The 17590-nt window shown below is 34.1% G+C and overlaps 3 protein-coding genes across 3 annotated transcripts; 2 read left to right on the plus strand and 1 right to left on the minus strand.

Moving 5' to 3' along the window:
* LOC105163867 lies at window positions 1129–2116 on the plus strand. The gene is made up of 2 exons (XM_011082368.2): window positions 1129–1358; window positions 1724–2116. Exons 1-2 carry the CDS (start codon window positions 1209–1211, stop codon window positions 1841–1843), a joined length of 270 nt encoding a protein of 89 aa, XP_011080670.1. The 5' UTR covers window positions 1129–1208; the 3' UTR covers window positions 1844–2116.
* Window positions 5487–8061, plus strand: LOC105163868 (structure-specific endonuclease subunit SLX1). The gene is made up of 4 exons (XM_011082369.2): window positions 5487–5731; window positions 5843–5981; window positions 6950–7083; window positions 7182–8061. Exons 1-4 carry the CDS (start codon window positions 5562–5564, stop codon window positions 7888–7890), a joined length of 1152 nt encoding a protein of 383 aa, XP_011080671.1. The 5' UTR covers window positions 5487–5561; the 3' UTR covers window positions 7891–8061.
* On the minus strand, window positions 11676–12287 carry LOC105163978. Its single transcript, XM_011082515.1, has one exon. The coding sequence runs from the start codon at window positions 12285–12287 to the stop codon at window positions 11676–11678; it is 612 nt and encodes a 203-aa protein (XP_011080817.1).

Here is a 17590-nt window from a genome sequence, read left to right on the forward strand (position 1 = left end):
ATTCGCCGCCGCCGCTGTAATTTTTTTTTATAATTTAATTTAAATAATTATTATATAAAATAATATTTTATTATTACTAAAAATATATAATATTTTGATTAAATAATTCTTATAAAAACTATTTTAAATAATTATTATATAAATAATATTTTATTATTAATACATATATATAATATTATATATTAATTGTGAGAGAAGGGCGAAAATATAAAAAAGGTACTTTCATAGAAAAATCGCAATCAAAGCACGACCCAAATTTTGTACGGAGGGGTTTTGTTAAACTTTATTTTATATCACCAAGAGGGGGTATTCGATACTTTAATTTTCATAGGGGACTTTTTGAACATTCCTATTATCACAAAGGGTCTCTAAATTTTTCTCTAAAGAATTATCACAAAGATAGAGGGTAAATGAAGATTACTTCCGTTTAGGGGATAATTGATGAGGGTTACATACTTTAGGGGTGTACCATATATTTAACCCAATTTAACAATATTAGCAACTACTCTGTTATGTCTAATTATTAAAACGTTGGCGAAGTAATATATGATACGAAATATGGAACCAACGAAAAATAACACACCGAAAAAATAAAGTTTTTCAGTCCTCAACAACTACATTTTATCCGATGAATTTTATTTAAAAATAATATTTTATGACAATTACATCATTTTGACCGTATATATCACACTTACCCCTTTATAATCATAAAATATTATTAGGAGAATACTGAATGAGGGATAAAATAAAAAAAAATATGTTATTTTTGCTGATATCAGCATTTCCATTCAAACTTAATTGAAGGGAGATATTTATCGACGGCGAATTTTTTGAAGGGGTGTAAATATAATTTTAAAAATTGTTTGAAAAAAAGAATAATTTTATATTTTCAGTAAAGGTCAAAGTATAATTAATTCTATATTATTTAGTAATATTTAAAAAGTAAAATAATAAGTTATCCATAATATTGTAATTGTTCATGAAATTTAAATTTAAATGGATGAAAGTCCAATTAATTTTAATTTAAAAAACAATAAAAATTGTAATCCAACTTAGATTACTGGCAAAAGTCAGATGACTATTCCACCACCATCACCACAACCACTAATAATAAATAATGATTACCATTATATTCTTTTCTTCCCACCATCATTGACACAGTTTTTCTCTCTCTAAAACCAAGAAAGAGAGAGAGAGAGAGTTCAAGAATGTGTCCCCTCAGAATAATTCTGATCTTCCTCTCAGCTACCCTCGCCGGATTCTTCGTTGTCAAAAACCTCAAGTCGCCGACGGGCCCGCAGAACGAGGACGTCGTAGAAGAAAATGAACCCGTCAAGGGCGTTCCTATTTCCTCCAAGGTATTCAATCTCAATTCTCACTTTTCCTTTTTCAAATTTCAATGTTTTGAGTTAAAAAGGTTAATTTTGATCAGTTCGTTTTTACGTTGGGAGGGGGGGGGGGGGGAGTTTTGTGCTGGCTAAGTTTACGAATTAGAGCCATTTTCTCATTTATAAATTGTGAAGGATTTTGTTCTTCCACCCCATAATGCTTGAAGTTGAAGAAATGATGAAACGAATTGTTTTAGTGAGAATGAGATTGCGATAGTAATGTAGCTTCCGATGAATTCCCCCTTCCCCCGTTTGGGTTCCCGTGCACAATGTATATTTTTATTTTCACTTTTTCGAGCAAAATGCTGTAAAGTATTTCTATGATGTGATGTTAGGTTTCCGCGGCGGTAGGAAAAGGGTTTTGGACTTTTGTGGACATGGCAAGCGGCAGGTATCTGTGGAGGAATTTAGTTTCTTCATCTGGTTCTTCCACTGGGAAGCTTTGTACCGATTAATTGGGTCGGTAATGTTGTATTGGCAATTGTTGGAGGCTGTTTAGTTTTGGTGATTTTCTTGCATTGTTCTGTGCTGTATAATCATTGCTTGACACTGAGCCTTCTGAACTCGAATAATCTCCGTTGTATAGTTCTATATACATGCTTTAAGATGCAGTATGAATTAAATTGTTTTTACTCTTGTAATGAAATTATTCCTTGTATAGATATCAGGCTGCACAATGTTGTTCTCTTATCTATTTGTTCCTCTCACTTTGCTCCGAAAACAGGAAATTATACATCAAAATATTGGATACTTTTGGTGGGGTTTTTGTTAAGTGCTGCCTTAGTTGATATTGTGGTTTTAATATGTAAAAGTAGGGCTTGCTGCTTTCTTGTATTTCTTCCAGTTTTTTAGCTTCTTGAGCATTAGATTTGCTATCTTCTTAGAGATCCTGTTTTTATTTATTTCCTTAAGAAAAGATGATGACTCGTTTCTGATTTGTCCAACTTTTCCGTTCATATTATTGGTGTAATAATGAAAGTTTACTGAATGGAATCTGAAAGTAGTTATAGTTTTAATGACTATTGCTTTGGAGGGGATGTCCAGGATGAATTGCTTCTTTCTGGGCATGGATTGTTCTTGAGAATTGGTCATAGGCTGTGAATTGTTGTGCAATGCATCCATTGGTTATGAGAATTCTTGTTATGAACCACTTTTGCATCTTCTGCCACTGTTGGCCATGCTTACCAGTTCTCTCTCGTTTCTTGTTGGTAGTATTGGTCTCTTGAGCTATTGTGTGTTGCAGTCTCCACCGCAGACTGTGGACCTCGTGTGATGTGAATGGCGTCATTTATGAACCACTCTTGTATGTAACTTCGACTGATTATTGTTAGTTATTGTAACAATCTGTGTCTTTCTGAAAATTAGCCAACTTTCTTGTTGCTCAACTCTTGTCAACCACAGTTCGTTTCCGTTCTTTCCCATGCTCAGCTCTCTGGTCCTCGCCCAAGTGAAACCTAAATGCTATTTGCTTGTCTAGGAATTAGAGTCTTGGAAGTTTGAATTAGAACACAAGGGAGAGGGAGCGTTAAGGTTTGAATCCGACGATTTAGTAGGAACGAGAAGATCTAATTTTCATTTAGCATGTGTTCCTAGTACATAATGCATTTCCTTTCTGCATCCCTGTTAAGACCTGATTCTGATTTGGAGCCCTGGCCGCTTAATATGATTATTTTCTCTGGTAACATGAAATTTGATACCTTGTTAGCTAATTTTCTCAAATCTTTGCAAATCTATGCTTAAATTGCATGTTTAGTGAATAATGCTATTTCTGTATTTGTCATTAACAGACCAAATATGTAGTTTCTCATGGCCAGTTTTTCCCTTTATGACTGATTTTAACCATCCTAGAGTTTGTGATTATTCATATCCTGACTCCTACAGCGATCGATGAATTAAGCAGAGTCATCAGTGTAGGCTTGTCGATGGGTAAGGATTACAGTCCATATATAATAAATACCCGTAATGGTTATTTATACAACAATACTTATTGTATATTATATCCAAAACAATCGGGTTGGGATTTTTCATTAAATGTTGTGTTACATTTTTCATGATAAGTTTGAAAAAAAATTTCTCAAATTTTAAGCTTACCATCGAAATCAAACAATAAAGTTCTTTAAAGAATTAATTTATTAAAATATTTCAATCGATAAAATAAAAACTATTTGAATTTTCAATAGGTGCAAAATTGTTGAAATTCAAATTATGATCTTGATTTTGTTCAAATGACAAATTGCTATTAATTAATTGCACAATCAGAATAAGTTCGAGATGGGAATGAAAATTTGGTATGAAAAAATAAAATTAAGTATAAAAAATATATTTTAACTTTCGAGGATCCAAGTAAAAACATAATATAAAAGGATTTTTAAATACATAAGTATTATATAGTTTTATATGATTGATATGCTTATGTTTGTATTGATTTTAATGAATTCTTCTTAATGTTCGAATATGATTTTTTTTCTAACGACTTTACCAACATTAATAAAAACAAGTGGAAACTAATGATTGCTACATAAAGCGTAGGGGCAGGGACATTCCCCAACCATCATAGGTTCAATAAATCTAATATTGGGTTCCGGAAAAGTCAACATATATAATACAAAATAAATACTTATTCATTTGGTCAAAAAAAAAAAAAAATTAGTTTCAGAGATATTAGAACATATCACGTGCATTACATGTGTAAAGATATATATCTAGCGGTGAATTTATCACTTAAACCTTCGTTTCCACTTCCTTTTCATACTCCTACTCGTAACACTATTATGAATCATTTGTCTGTTCACGATTAACACTTCAACTAGAAAGCTAAGTATAGTCCTTTCTCCTAGATTATTGTAATAAGCAAACTAGCACAGTTTTGAACTAAATGCTGTCTGTACTCGTTGTGATTTATTAGGAGACACTTTCTTCTTGACCAACCTACTTTATAGTGTTTTCATGAACTATCGTATCCTCTGACTACTTTATAGTCGTTAGATCAGTTGATATTAAAAACGATTCATTCTGTCCTTGTGAAGCAAATGAAAATCCTAAAGTTCCATATCTTAATGCAAGTGGAGCACTAATGTATCTTGCAAATGATACATGCCCTGATCTAACTTGGCGATTAACTTGCTCGCAAGATATAGTTTCAATCTTATTGGTAAACATTGGAATAGATCAACCATATTTTATCTCTGTGGAGTAATTGATATGGGATTGTAATACCCATATGTGCTCTTTACTTAATTGGATATGCAAATGCAGGATTTCTTGTATCCACTTAAAGGTAGATCATAGACTGCTATATGTATGAAAGTACTGGAATTTCTTGAAGACCAGTTAAACATACACTGGGCTACATCTTCAAATCATTCAAAAATAATTTCAATTTTTGCAATAAGTATAGAATGTATTTGGTTGAGTTCAGCCATTCGAAATATTAAAAAAATGCGTATTACTAATCTAAGATGAATCAATAATACTCTATAAGACATGCATCATTCAAATCCCTGGAAATTATATTAAAGGAGATAGGACGAGCATATGTTAACCAAAGTTCTTTTATTTGCACGAGCTCCACAAGAAAGGTGAAATCTACGTCAAATAATTAGGGTCGACTAAAAATATGACAGATAGTTACGTACCAGGCTTAATAAAATTATTAATATAATGTTACTTATATCCTATATAAATAGGTGATATATGTACAGTTAAAGTATAAAAAAAAGACGGAGAAATTTATTAAATTTAATAAATATTATTTCTCTTTCGATCATTTTATGATGACAAAAGCATGTATTATATATATGTATATATTTTGTATAAATTGGAAAAATTATATCATAAGTTTTAATTACAAAAATCAATATACTAAAATATCAAATATCAATTATTAATCAATAACTATCATTAAAATATACCAATATGCATTTTATGAAATTTAAATTTATGATCAAGATCTCAACTTCATCAATTAAATTAGGGTCAGTTGGCAACGAACATTATGCTTTCATAAAATTGATTGTACGGCCCAAACTTCCTCGCCTCAAAGCCCAACTCCTAAAACTGTTAAGCTTTTCGCCCCGGCCCACTACTATACATTGACAGAAGACAATTTCACAACGGTCGAATTTCTGGTTTTTAAAATTGGGGAATCTGTTGGATCAGAGACATTAGGGAGAGATGGGGAAAAGGAAGGAGCGAGGAGTGACCCAAGAAACCCCAATTTCAAACCATGAGCGGTGTGAAAATGGTGAAGAAGAAGAAGGAGGAGGAGGTAAAGGGGCGGGATTCTTCGCGTGCTATCTGCTGACGTCGCTCTGTCCCAGATTCAAAGGCCACACTTATATCGGGTTCGATTTGATTCTCGATTCCACTCAGATGTTGGGAAATGAATTTTTCAGTTGTTGATTACATAATTGACAGATAAATAGTGGGGGTGTTCTTATTTTCCTTCGTTACAGGTATACGGTGAATCCACGGCGGAGAATCAGGCAGCACAACGGCGAAATTGGGAGCGGAGCGTGGCGGACTAAGAGGAAGCGGCCGTGGGAAATGGTGTTGTGCATCTATGGTTTTCCTACTAATATTGCTGCTCTTCAGGTTGTTTTCTTCTCGACTTTTCTTCTTCCTTCTAACTAGGAAAAAATATTTTAGTATTATTATTTTCTTTGTGTGTGTGGAAAGAATCATTTCAGCGGGCCTGTGTTGGAGAAACTTGTTGTTTATAATATGTATTTCATTTTGCACTATCTGCACAGAGTTGCTTGATGTGAGTGTGGTGAAATTGCATTGCAGTTGGCAGTTAGCAAGATGATGAGTTGATCTTGAGTTTATGGGGGTAAAGATAATCTCAAATTGCAGAAAAGTGTACAAAACAGTAACATCTTTTACAAAATTAAATATAAGACAAGTACTAAAGTTCTGTTAATAAGAATACTAGCATAGAGAAAAAGTACGCCCGGTTTTCATTATACTTTAATGTGTTCATTTTAATTGTTATGTTAGCTTTATATTTGAGTTAACTGTGTAAATTAATCAACTTTGATCACATGATCAAGTTATGCTTGAATATGATGAGAATGCCAATGTTTTAATAACAAAATACTCAAAAACGATAAAAGTATCAATTTGTTTAGAATTATAACCCCTCACATTTGCAGTTAATTTTCCATCCTTGGTCTGTTGCTGGAATATATCTTCTAGACCATATGGAATTTGTTTCTATGATCCGAAGTCTTTGTGATGCAGTAGTACTTGTGTTAGTTGAATCTTTAGCTCCATTCATTAATCTTGATATGATGGTCATTTCTAGTGAGATTTAAAATCTCAAAGTCTTGAATCCCAAATGTGATACCATGATATGTTGTCATGACATGCTTATAAGTCTTACAAAAGGGTGATCGCATGATCTATTATCTTAACATGTTTAGACATCTAATACGTTGTGTACAAGTGCATATATGTCCAACTGCCACTTAAAGGCGGTGAATTTGGCAACTTTATGTTTCTTTGCTGTAAGTCTTTGAAGGAAACAAAGTGATTAAATGATTAAATGCTTTGTATTCCAGTTCGAGTGGGCCTGGCAACACCCAGTGGAATCTCTAGCAGTAAGGACGGCTGCTGCAAATTTCAAATCCCTTGGTGGACTTGCAAACAAGATCAAATTGGCATATACAATGCTCACTCTTCCTGCATGGCAGGGGTACGTCACTTCTTCCACCTTCACCTAGTTGATTCAATCTGCGATTATGACTTGCCATATTCATGACTTTGTTTCTTTTGTTTGCATCATTTTCTTAGTTTGAACCTCACAGTGAATTTATTCTCAACAAAATATCAAAAGTATACCTCCTGTTGTCCATCCTTGCCTGAGCAAATGCGAACACAAGTCTGTTCCATGGATGAGTTGCCATGTTACAATCTGAATGTATATGTGAACGATGACGATGAAGAAGAGGAATGTAATATGACTAGCAATCTCCTGGAACCGCTGGGCAATAATTTAAGAAGCAGAAGCAACATTCATGATTCTCCGAGCAGTCGTCTTAGCACTGAAGAAAATGTTCTTCAGCTAATCAATGATAGAGATAATGCCACTTCAGAAACCATTGGATGCTTAGCAAAAACTTGGGTAGGATGGCCTCAGAACTCGCATTCAATCAGAGAAGAAGAAGAAGACGAAGGGCCGTCATTTATCATCAACACCACCCCTGGTGGAACATCGTGTTCCTTGGCTAGTCCCTACATAGTTGAAGACGTGCAAAGTCCCAGATTGACTAAAGAGTTGGTAACTTCAGAATTGGACAATCCTCTTACAAGACGGTCGGCAATTGCCTTGGTTGCGGATAAACCGTTAATCTGGAGTCCAGGTGATATTACTCATAAAGTCGAGATCATAGAAATTTTTACTCCTTCTCCTTGCTGTAGGGTAAATTCAGGCAGCAAGAAGAGAAGGCCAAGTCTGTGCCCAGAGATAATTGACTTGACGAACTCTCCCATGTTTGTATAATTAGTGTTCCAGCTTTAACGTGTAAACCATCCGTTCCTCGTTGGAACGGTTTTTGACACTCATAAGGAACATTAGATAGATGATGACGTCATGATTCTAAATTTTTATGTGTTATTTTTTTGGCACGACAAAACCGCTACTAGATGTGTTGCAAAAAACTATTACAAATTCCGTTTCAAAAATCGGTTTACCTTTGGAATGATAAAATATTGGAATTCTATTTCGAACACTTGATTAAAATTAGTAATGGTCTTGAGACGACTGTTCCTAATTGTGATACAATGAATGTAAAAAAAAAATGACATTTAGTAAATGTTTCCAAAATGAGTAGCAATTTGGAACGATTTTGTACTAGGATTAAAGGGACTGTTTAATGATTTCTACTAAAAAAAATTGTTGTGTTACAAAGGTCGTGACTAAATTAGTGTCAAGTTGGACGATTTTGTGTACTTTTAATAATATATTTCTAAGGTCGTTCTAAAAAGAAAAAGAAATGGATATATTACAACAGATAGAAAACCGTTCCAAAATGAGGTCCTAAGACCGTTCCAAATACAATACAGACTGTAAGTAAACGGCTAGTTTTTAACGACTATTTTTGTGTTTCCAGAAACCGTTTCAAATTTTCCTGTTCCCCTCTTTCCATTTAATCTCACTATCTTCTTCCATTTTTATATTCACTTTATTTCTTCAATCTCTCTTGAATTTTCTTGATTTCTCACTATCCCACTAATATTTTTATACACTCGTTCATCAATTTGCCTCGAATTTTCTTTGATATTTGAAGTTATTTTTGTCAGGTAACTACTTTAACCCTTTATTTGTTAGTTGATTATATTTATTATTCTTTTGTCTAATAAATTTAATATTATAATAATATATATATGTTTGTGTGTGTAGGATTCATCATTTAAAACAATTGAGGAGATGGATGTATGAGAAGAACCTGCCGAGGAGGGCAAGTCTTATTCTGGAGTTTGAGGCTGGTGTTACTACATTTATAAAATGGGCCAAGTCTCAATATATATATATGATAGTGAGAAAATTAACAGTCCTTGTCAGAAGTGCAAAAATGAAGTGTTTAAAACCTCGGATGAGGTAAATTTTGACTTGTATATGAAAGATTTTGTGCCGGAGTATTATAATTGAATTTCACATGGCAAGGAGAGGGTGCAGAAGTACTTTGAGGCCATCATTGTGCTACTTTGATATGGACCGTGGACGACTTACCTACTTATGAGATGGCGTCTGAATGGAGTACCGTTGGTGTTATGGGGTGTCCAGTCTTTATGGAAGAAACACGTGCATTCTATCTGCAGCAACGTGCTACTTTGACTACCACAAACAGTTCCTCTCCCCGAACCATCCATATTGTAGGAATAAGAAGGCATTCACTATGAATAGAATAGAAAAAAGGTTGCACGTCCAAGATTGATGGGAGAAGAGATCCACTATTGAGTTGAAGAGTTTAGTCCTGCGGTTGAAGTGTCCTGCTTATGGGATGGCGTCTGAATGGAGTATCGCTGGTGTTATGGGGTGTCCAGTCTTTATGGAAGACACACGTGCATTCTATCTGCAGAATGGTAGAACGACGTGCTACTTTGACTGCCACAAACAGTTCCTCTCCCCGAACCGTCCATATTGTAAGAATAAGAAGGCATTCACTATGAACAAAATAGAAAAAAAGGCTGCACGTCGAAGATTGATGGGAGAAGAGATCCGCTATTGAGTTGAAGAGTTTAGTCCTGCGGTTGAAGTGTTCTGCTTATGGAATGGCGTCTGGATGGAGTACCGTTGGTGTTATGGGGTGTCCAGTCTTTATGGAAGACACACGTGTATTCTATCTGCAAAACGGTAGAACGACATGCTAATTTGACTGCCACAAACAGTTCTTCTCCCCGGACCATCCATATTGTAGGAATAAGAAGGCATTCACTATAAACAAAATAGAAAAAAAGGCTGCACGTCGAAGATTGACGGGAGAAGAAATTCGCTATTGAGTTAAAGAGTTTAGTCCTGCGGTTGAAGTGTCGTTGTCGCTCCGAGACGACTATGGTACCAAGCATAAGTGGATAAAGAAAAAGCATTTTTTGAGAGCTCGAGTACCTGTCGACGCATCTGATATGATACAATCTTGATGTCATGCACATTGAGAAGAATGTGCTTGACAATATATTCATGCACGGAAGAACCTGAGGATCATATGTAATCGATCGGAACTTGAGGTTGACGAAAGGAGGCCAAACATAATGCCCAAAATCGTATATACCCTGACCAAGGAGCAGAAGAGGAGGATATGTGAATGGATTTGTTATGAAGTTTCATAATGGTTACACATCTAATTTTGCCCGTTATGTCGATATGAAAGAGTTGAGGCACAATAAGCAATACAAGTATACTACATGGAGTACTCTAGCATGAAGAGAGGTGAAGTAGATTGATGACTATCTGCAAAACAAAAAGCCAGAAGAGTTATTGATGACAATCGATGGACTGAAGTTGCATTTCAAGAAGAGGAAACAATACGTGCTCCACAAGTTTTGACGGAGAGCCATAATTATGAGCTGATGACCCAAATAATATACAATTAATCATTGAACTTTCTATTGCTAATCAACAAGGAACTAGTACATCTCGAACGACAAATGATGAATCTGATGACTAATCTAACAAAGATAGCTTTGGCGAGGATTACAAGACTGAAGAAAATAATAATTATGATTGAAAGTGTGTTCACAGTTTCTATAATAATTACTGATTAAACATTTTTATAATTATTCTTTACAAAATATTATAACTTTTTTAAAAAAGAATTGTTCAAATTTGGGATGGTCTCACGTGACAAAGACCACTCCTGAACTGTTACAAACTAAAACGGTAAAAACAAAAACTGATTCGGGGTTTGGGTTATTTTTTTGTTTAATTTATCATATAATTTTTATAGATACTTTATTATTATCTAGAAAATATATTTCTTTTATAATTTTATGTATTTTATTTTTTTTTGTTGTTTAAGTAAAAATATTTATTATATACATGCAGCAACTTCATGCTACGAAAACTAATATAAATATAAATTCAAAATATGTTTTCATAATAGAGAGAAAAAAAAGACATATCCAGTCAGATAGAAAGACCCCAAATAAAAAAATGTTTCATTCTAATTTTCCACGCATGGCTTACGTGGCACGGGTTTTCCTACTTAAGTGCTTAGGTAGTAGCTAGTTTTACAACAAATTCAAATCAGTAAAAGTCCTAAAAAAAGCCCACTTTTGTCTATGTAAGCAAATTTCGGCTGCTTTTTAAAATTTGGTGGCCGAAGTCCTATGATTGACAAAATAAAGTTTAATCGGGTACTATTTGCCACCCCTTTATATAAGATTCTTGTTTTGCCATTTTTAATATATAGGACAGTAAATGCAATTAAATTTCTTTTTATTAAATAACTAAATATACAAAGAGATATCTTCCCAAACTTATTATATTTAATCCTTTGCCATATATACTTCAGAATTTGAGGTTTCCTTATGAAGTTAAATTGCATGCTTAAATTGTGAAACTCTCTGATACTATTTGGTTATTTCAAAATCTATCTTCATGAATTTGTTCAGAATACAAGCGACTTAATCTTGAAACTTGTTGAAAAACATGGAGTCTCTGCAAAGCAAGATTTGTGCAAATTTCAACCATTTCGCAAGTACACTTCAATTTACCAATTCACATTCATAGAATAACAACTCACAAAACTGAAAATTGGCACAGACGGTACACAATCTGACAAAAGATCATGACAATTCTCCCAGTAACAGCTTGATGATGCTGAAAGTGCAACCCCGGGAAGCCCGATGTGTGCTGCTACGCCCAGCGCGGAAGCACAAAGTAGAAACAGGCGACTCGCAATCCTCCGCTTCCATATTCCTGGAATCAAATGACCTCCTCGGAGGAGTACGTTGCTTCGTCCCAGACGGAATAACCAGTGGGGATGAAGTTGTTGACCATGGGGACGACGAAGAAGACGAGCACGACGACCTGGAAGGGGACTGGTGAAACTGGGCTTTGTTGAGATTGAGCTTGGGCAGGAGTAAAGCAGGCACAATGTTGTTCTTTCTGGGGGGTTTTCTTGAAATAGGGTTGGAATGGAATGAAGGCGGGGGTGTGAGAGGAGGGAGTGGGGAATCCCTGGATTCGACCTTAGGCGTTCCGGGTTGGGATTCCCATCGGAACGGAATGCCAATCCTACCTTCTTGATAGTAAACATCGTCGAACGACGACACGTCCCTCATCGTGTGTTCCTTCCGGGAGAGACGACGCCTGGAAGATAGCTTTTCTTCTGATGATGGCTTAGTTCTGATGGAGTTTAGTGCTATGATCTGTGTATTTGTTCTTGGCATCGTCATCACTGTCGGATTTTCTACTAGGGTTTGGAGGCTGTAGTTTAGTGAAGTGAAGCGAGAAGAGAGTTTAAGGTGGTCGGAAGTTGATCGAATTTCGAAAGAGAAATGCTAACAACTAAAATATATATATGATCTAAGGCGTTGGTATTAATTATATATATATCCTTAGATCCAAATATAGAGTTTTCACATGCGAGACATGTGTTTCAAGTTTAGACTAGAGAATAAACTAATGAGAAGAATTTTTTTTTGAAGGGGAATTAATGCGAAGATTAGAGAAATCACGTATTTGAAAATTTAGTACTATACCTCAATCTTGCATGCAATACAACTACTCCTGTAATCGCAGCTTACTGAAAATTAAAGTAAAGTTTAACATAATTTTATGTTATATATAATCCCTGAAAATTGGAGGAAAAGTCGGTGTTATAATTAAATTGTGATTAAAGTATAATTTTGGTAAAAAAAATTCAATATCACATTTTTAATCCTATAAATTAGGGTCCCTATGTATTTTTTAATCTTATTTTCATAAATATCAAAATAATTATCACCATATTTGCGAGAGGTTGTGATTTTAAGTCCTCCTTCCAACTTCTGATAAAAAGTTGCAAATCACGTGGTAGTTAAATTTTCAATTTAGAGGAGAAATTTTACACATAATTAATCGCTTGTGCTTTTTGTTATCAAACTTCTGACGTAAATCAGGAGTAAGATGTAAAGTGAGAATTTCTTAAAATATGTGACTAATTATTTCAAAATGAAAAATTACAATTTTCTCTTATGTTTTCACAATATTCTTGCCCCCCTAATTAGATTGGAATATTAAAACAAAAAATTCATTTTTGGATATACATAGAATCATACTTTAAACAATTTATAGAAAAATTGAAATCAAATGATATTTTGGGACAAATTAAAGTACTACTAATTAAAAAACCCTTTGTATAAATTAACTAATTAAAGTTTCGGTATTATAGTTGACTGTTGAAAACAACACAAGCTAGAGTTTTATAGTTTGTGATGGAGAGTAGGTATCTAATTAACAAGGATTCATGTGCACTCATGAGGAAACTAAAATAAGAACTACGTACAAGAACTCAGACAGATATTATATAATTAGTAAGTCAACTTTACTAGCTCAGTGATGTCCCCTTAAACATAATTAAAGAACCAAATGGGATATTGACAAGTATATATTTATAGGTTTAAGTGAATTTTTGTGTCCTAATTTAATTAGGTTATTTGGTGTTTTCGTTTTTTAATTTTTTTAAATAGTATTTTGTTTTTGTTTTTGTTTTTTTTTTAATTTTCGCAATTCAATCTTTTTTTTGGCTGGAAGAAAAATTAGTGCATTTTCTAGCTTATTGGGACTGTTTTTGGCAGAAAATATAACTACATCTGAGGAATGAAAGCAGATCTTGAAAGAAGTTAGGACAAAGAAAGGAGAGTTTCTCTCTTCTCTAACAAAAAATTGAATTCGAGTGCTTCCCATATTTCTATAGTTAAGTTGAAGCCACGTAGAAGTAATACAAAGAATTATGTCTTCTACAAGTAAAGAAGTAGACCAATTGAGCATTCATATGCTACTGCTGGAAGAAGGTCCAATTTTTCCTCCAACCAAAAATACTTAATTGGTCATGCTTTAGGCACGTGATCTACACTGTTAAATTATAGACGAAAAAATAGATGAGGAGCGGACAGACTAATTCTTATAAGTTATGGGATTAAAAGTGTTAATCACATAATAATGAGACCAAAAGTAAAAAGGGCCTAACTTATGGAATATAAAAAATACTATTTCCCCTTTGTATATATATGCAATTTACCCCCCTCCCCCCTTCCGCCTCCCCGAATGATATTACAAATGAATAAATTACTCTGATTTGAAAAAAAAAATCAGTAATTTAAAAAATATCACACGGGTTATCTGCATTTTAAAAAATATCATGATAATTAAAAAAGAACGTTCATTTTAAAAAATATAAAAAAATACATAGAGATAAATTAATATTTATTTTTTCGTAAAAGAAATAATTAATTATTCATTCGCAATATTAGAGGGGCTGCTTGCATTTTTATGCATAACGTTAGAAGTGAAGAAGAAATCTTAATCAGCTTCTAACCCTCTTAATGAAGATGCTGTTAACTCAATTAGTTTAATAAACGTGAAGATACATGTTTTATTAATTAATTCAGGAAACAGCAGATATAAAGTAGTAAAATTAACACAGCTCGAAAATCATGGCTTATGCCACGTTATACAATTGATTGAAATTTAATTATTAAGCAATGAGGAAATTAATGGCGTCCCAATTTGAAGGATCTCTGCTACCTCTGCTTCACTTTCTATTTTTTACTGCTAAAATTAATTGTTGACTAATTACTAAGATTTATAATAAGAATTAAGGGAAAGAAAATCTTGATTTGCAGTAGTTGAGTCAGTAATTGACTTGTGAAAAAACTAATATTTGTAGCCGAAACTGAGAGGAAAGTGAGAGCCCTTTTTTTTTTTTAAAAAAAAATCCTCTTATTTTCCTTTTATTTATTTATTATTTCGGGAAAGGAGTGCAAGTTTTCTTTTAAATAAGTGTGATGTGGACACAAAATGTTGAACAGAGGAAAGGTAAGAGCTCAGCACAATCTTCGCAAATTCCAAAGTGTTTTTCTTCTTAATCTTTTTGGGTTAATTTATGGGTTAAATGCATTTTACCCTTTATCATACGTGAAATGAGTAAAGAATTCCTAGTGAAAAAAGAACTAAGATATTATTTCCTTATGTTTTTACAAATGAAGTAAATTATCATAATTCAATAATTTAGATAGAGGGGTAATTTGCTTCAATTTTCAAAATACAGGGAACAATTTGCTATTTTAGTTTTTACAGAAATTTTTTTTTACTCATTTATCATATTATTGGGCTAAATTGGCCTTTCCCTGGGTGACAATAATTTTGCAGGTAATGCATTTGGGTGAAATTTTCCTTTTATCTCTAATTTAATACTATTGATATGGTTCTTGTTAGGAATTTATCCCAAAGTGATGAGCCCAAATAATCGACAATTACAGAAAAATGATGGGTTTGTAAAACCCTTATATAATAATGAAATAACAAATCAATAATACAATTTGAAAGCAATAAGATAAATGGCTCAGGAGTCAAATCCGTTCGAATGCCCAAGCTCTACCACCAATCGGCAACCCTCATGGTTGCAAGAAACCCACAAAGCCACCAAGGCACAAAGACACTAAAACCAATAAAGATCACTTAGGCTTCACTAAGAATTACTCACAACACAATAAATATTTTGTTCTTCATAAAGAAGATGATCTCATAAAGGATTTCACAAAGAAGATTTTGGTTTCTCTTGTTCTTGTTTGTTCGGTTCTTTCTCAAACCAGAAGAGGGGGAAAAGATTTATAGTGGTGAGAAATTAAAGACGAAGGCGGTGGAGTATTTTTCAAAGGCCATGGAAATTGGAATTGAGAGAAACAAGAATGAGGGAAATGAAGAAGAAAGAGGAAGAAACCGATCGGTTCAAATGAAGGAGAAAAAGAGGGTTTTAGAGAAGATCATGGGTCGGGTCAACGGGTCATGGGCTGGTAGCAAGGTTGGCTGCCATCCAGTGAGGGTCCATAGTGAGTTGGGTCGTGGGCCAAAAATTCAACAGTCCTAATTATTTGTAATTGGGCATTCTTGTAAGTAGTCAATATTTAATTAATTTTCTCCAATTAATTGTAAAGAATGAGAATTCTCATCTGCCTGTGCACCAGCAAGCTTGGGCTTCTGGTAATGAAGAGCTGAACGAAGAAGACAACCAAGTTGAATTAAGAAGAGAACGCGTTTTTAAATGTAGCGCAATTTCTAATCAAAATGTGCCGTTATTAGTAAACTGCCAGTTTGTATTGTCATTATTAGAAGCGGACTCACGTTTTCTCCTTTTAAACCAATATATATATAGGCGGGATTGTTAATTGGTAGTTAATAGAAAAGAAAACAATTGCTGTATCTTCTTCTTCTTCGTGTGAGAAGAAACACTGTACAAAATCTCCATTTTATGACTGAAGAAATAGAAGCCACAAGTTTTCGATAAATGAAATTTTTCATCATTTTTTCTTTACAGTATTGAAATTTTACATGGTATCAGAGTCATCTTTTGATGATCTCTGACTATTTCACCAATATAACGCATTTCTTGATCAAGATTCAATTCAAGAAACACAAACGACAACAATGGCAGAAGATCCAAAAGTTCTGAAACTTGATCCAAGCGACAATCCAGGATTAAGCCTGGTGATGACGCCATTAGATAGCTCTAATTTCCTATCTTGGAGCAGGTCGATCAAAATTGCTTTGAGTGCCAAAATGAAGTTAAGTTTCATTTGTGGAGAAGGGAACAGACCTGCAGAAGGAAGTAAAGAAATGGAAAAATGGACGAGGGCTGATTATATGGTGACTTCATGGATCTTGAATTCCATTTCAAGAGACGCAGTAGAAAGTTTCTTGTACACAAACACTGCCAGAGAATTATGGATGGAACTTGAGAGCCGATTTGGACAGAGCAATGGCCCTATGATCTATCAATTAAAGGGGAGTTAGCTTCAACCACACAGGGTTCATTATCAATCTTTGCATACTTCTCCAAAATGAAACGATTGTGGGATGAATTAGCTTACATAACACCCATCCCACAATGCACTTGTGGAGCCACGAAAGAGGCTGCAGAACTTAAGATGGCAGATGAATTGATATAGTTTTTAATGGGATTGAATGAGAATTTTGATCATGTGAGGAACCAAATCCTCATGATAGATCCCTTAACAAATGTTACCCGGGCATATTCAATGATTTTGAGAGTAGAGAAACAAAAAGAAATTAGTCAGGGACATACACATGCATCTCAAAACATGGGGATGCAGGCTTATAGAAGACATGATATTCAGAAGAATTTTCAAAAGAAAAGAACACTTACAGACAAAAGATCACAAGTATGAAGAGTGTGGAAAAACAGGGCATTCAAAAGAAGTTTGCTTTGAAATATACGGCTAACCTGAGTGGTACAAATTACTAATGGAGCAAAGTAAAAAGAATCCACCGACTACCACCAGAATAGTAGCTGGCTCTCAACATGCTGAGATTCTTCACAATGCTGCTGATAATCAATCAATATCTGAAATCATTTGAACTGAGCTGCATAAATACCTTGGAGAACTCAAGCCTCAAAACCTTCACCTTGGCAGAGGAAGGTAAATGTGATTCCTTAGGTAAGAATCTTCAAAACTCAGTATTGAATACATGGTTCACT

Source organism: Sesamum indicum, linkage group LG6 (assembly GCF_000512975.1).
Source record: "Sesamum indicum cultivar Zhongzhi No. 13 linkage group LG6, S_indicum_v1.0, whole genome shotgun sequence".
Taxonomy (NCBI): Eukaryota; Viridiplantae; Streptophyta; class Magnoliopsida; order Lamiales; family Pedaliaceae; genus Sesamum; species Sesamum indicum.

Excerpts from the sequence above, each read along its gene's own strand:
- LOC105163867 (XM_011082368.2), top strand. The coding sequence starts at position 1,209 with ATGTGTCCCCTCAGAATAATTCTGATCTTCCTCTCAGCTACCCTCGCC. Across the intron at positions 1,359-1,723 it reads GCGTTCCTATTTCCTCCAAG|GTTTCCGCGGCGGTAGGAAA; the intron begins GTATTCAATCTC and ends ATGTGATGTTAG.
- LOC105163868 (XM_011082369.2), top strand. The coding sequence starts at position 5,562 with ATGGGGAAAAGGAAGGAGCGAGGAGTGACCCAAGAAACCCCAATTTCA. Across the intron at positions 5,732-5,842 it reads AAAGGCCACACTTATATCGG|GTATACGGTGAATCCACGGC; the intron begins GTTCGATTTGAT and ends CCTTCGTTACAG. Across the intron at positions 5,982-6,949 it reads CTAATATTGCTGCTCTTCAG|TTCGAGTGGGCCTGGCAACA; the intron begins GTTGTTTTCTTC and ends TTTGTATTCCAG.
- LOC105163978 (XM_011082515.1), bottom strand. The coding sequence starts at position 12,287 with ATGACGATGCCAAGAACAAATACACAGATCATAGCACTAAACTCCATC.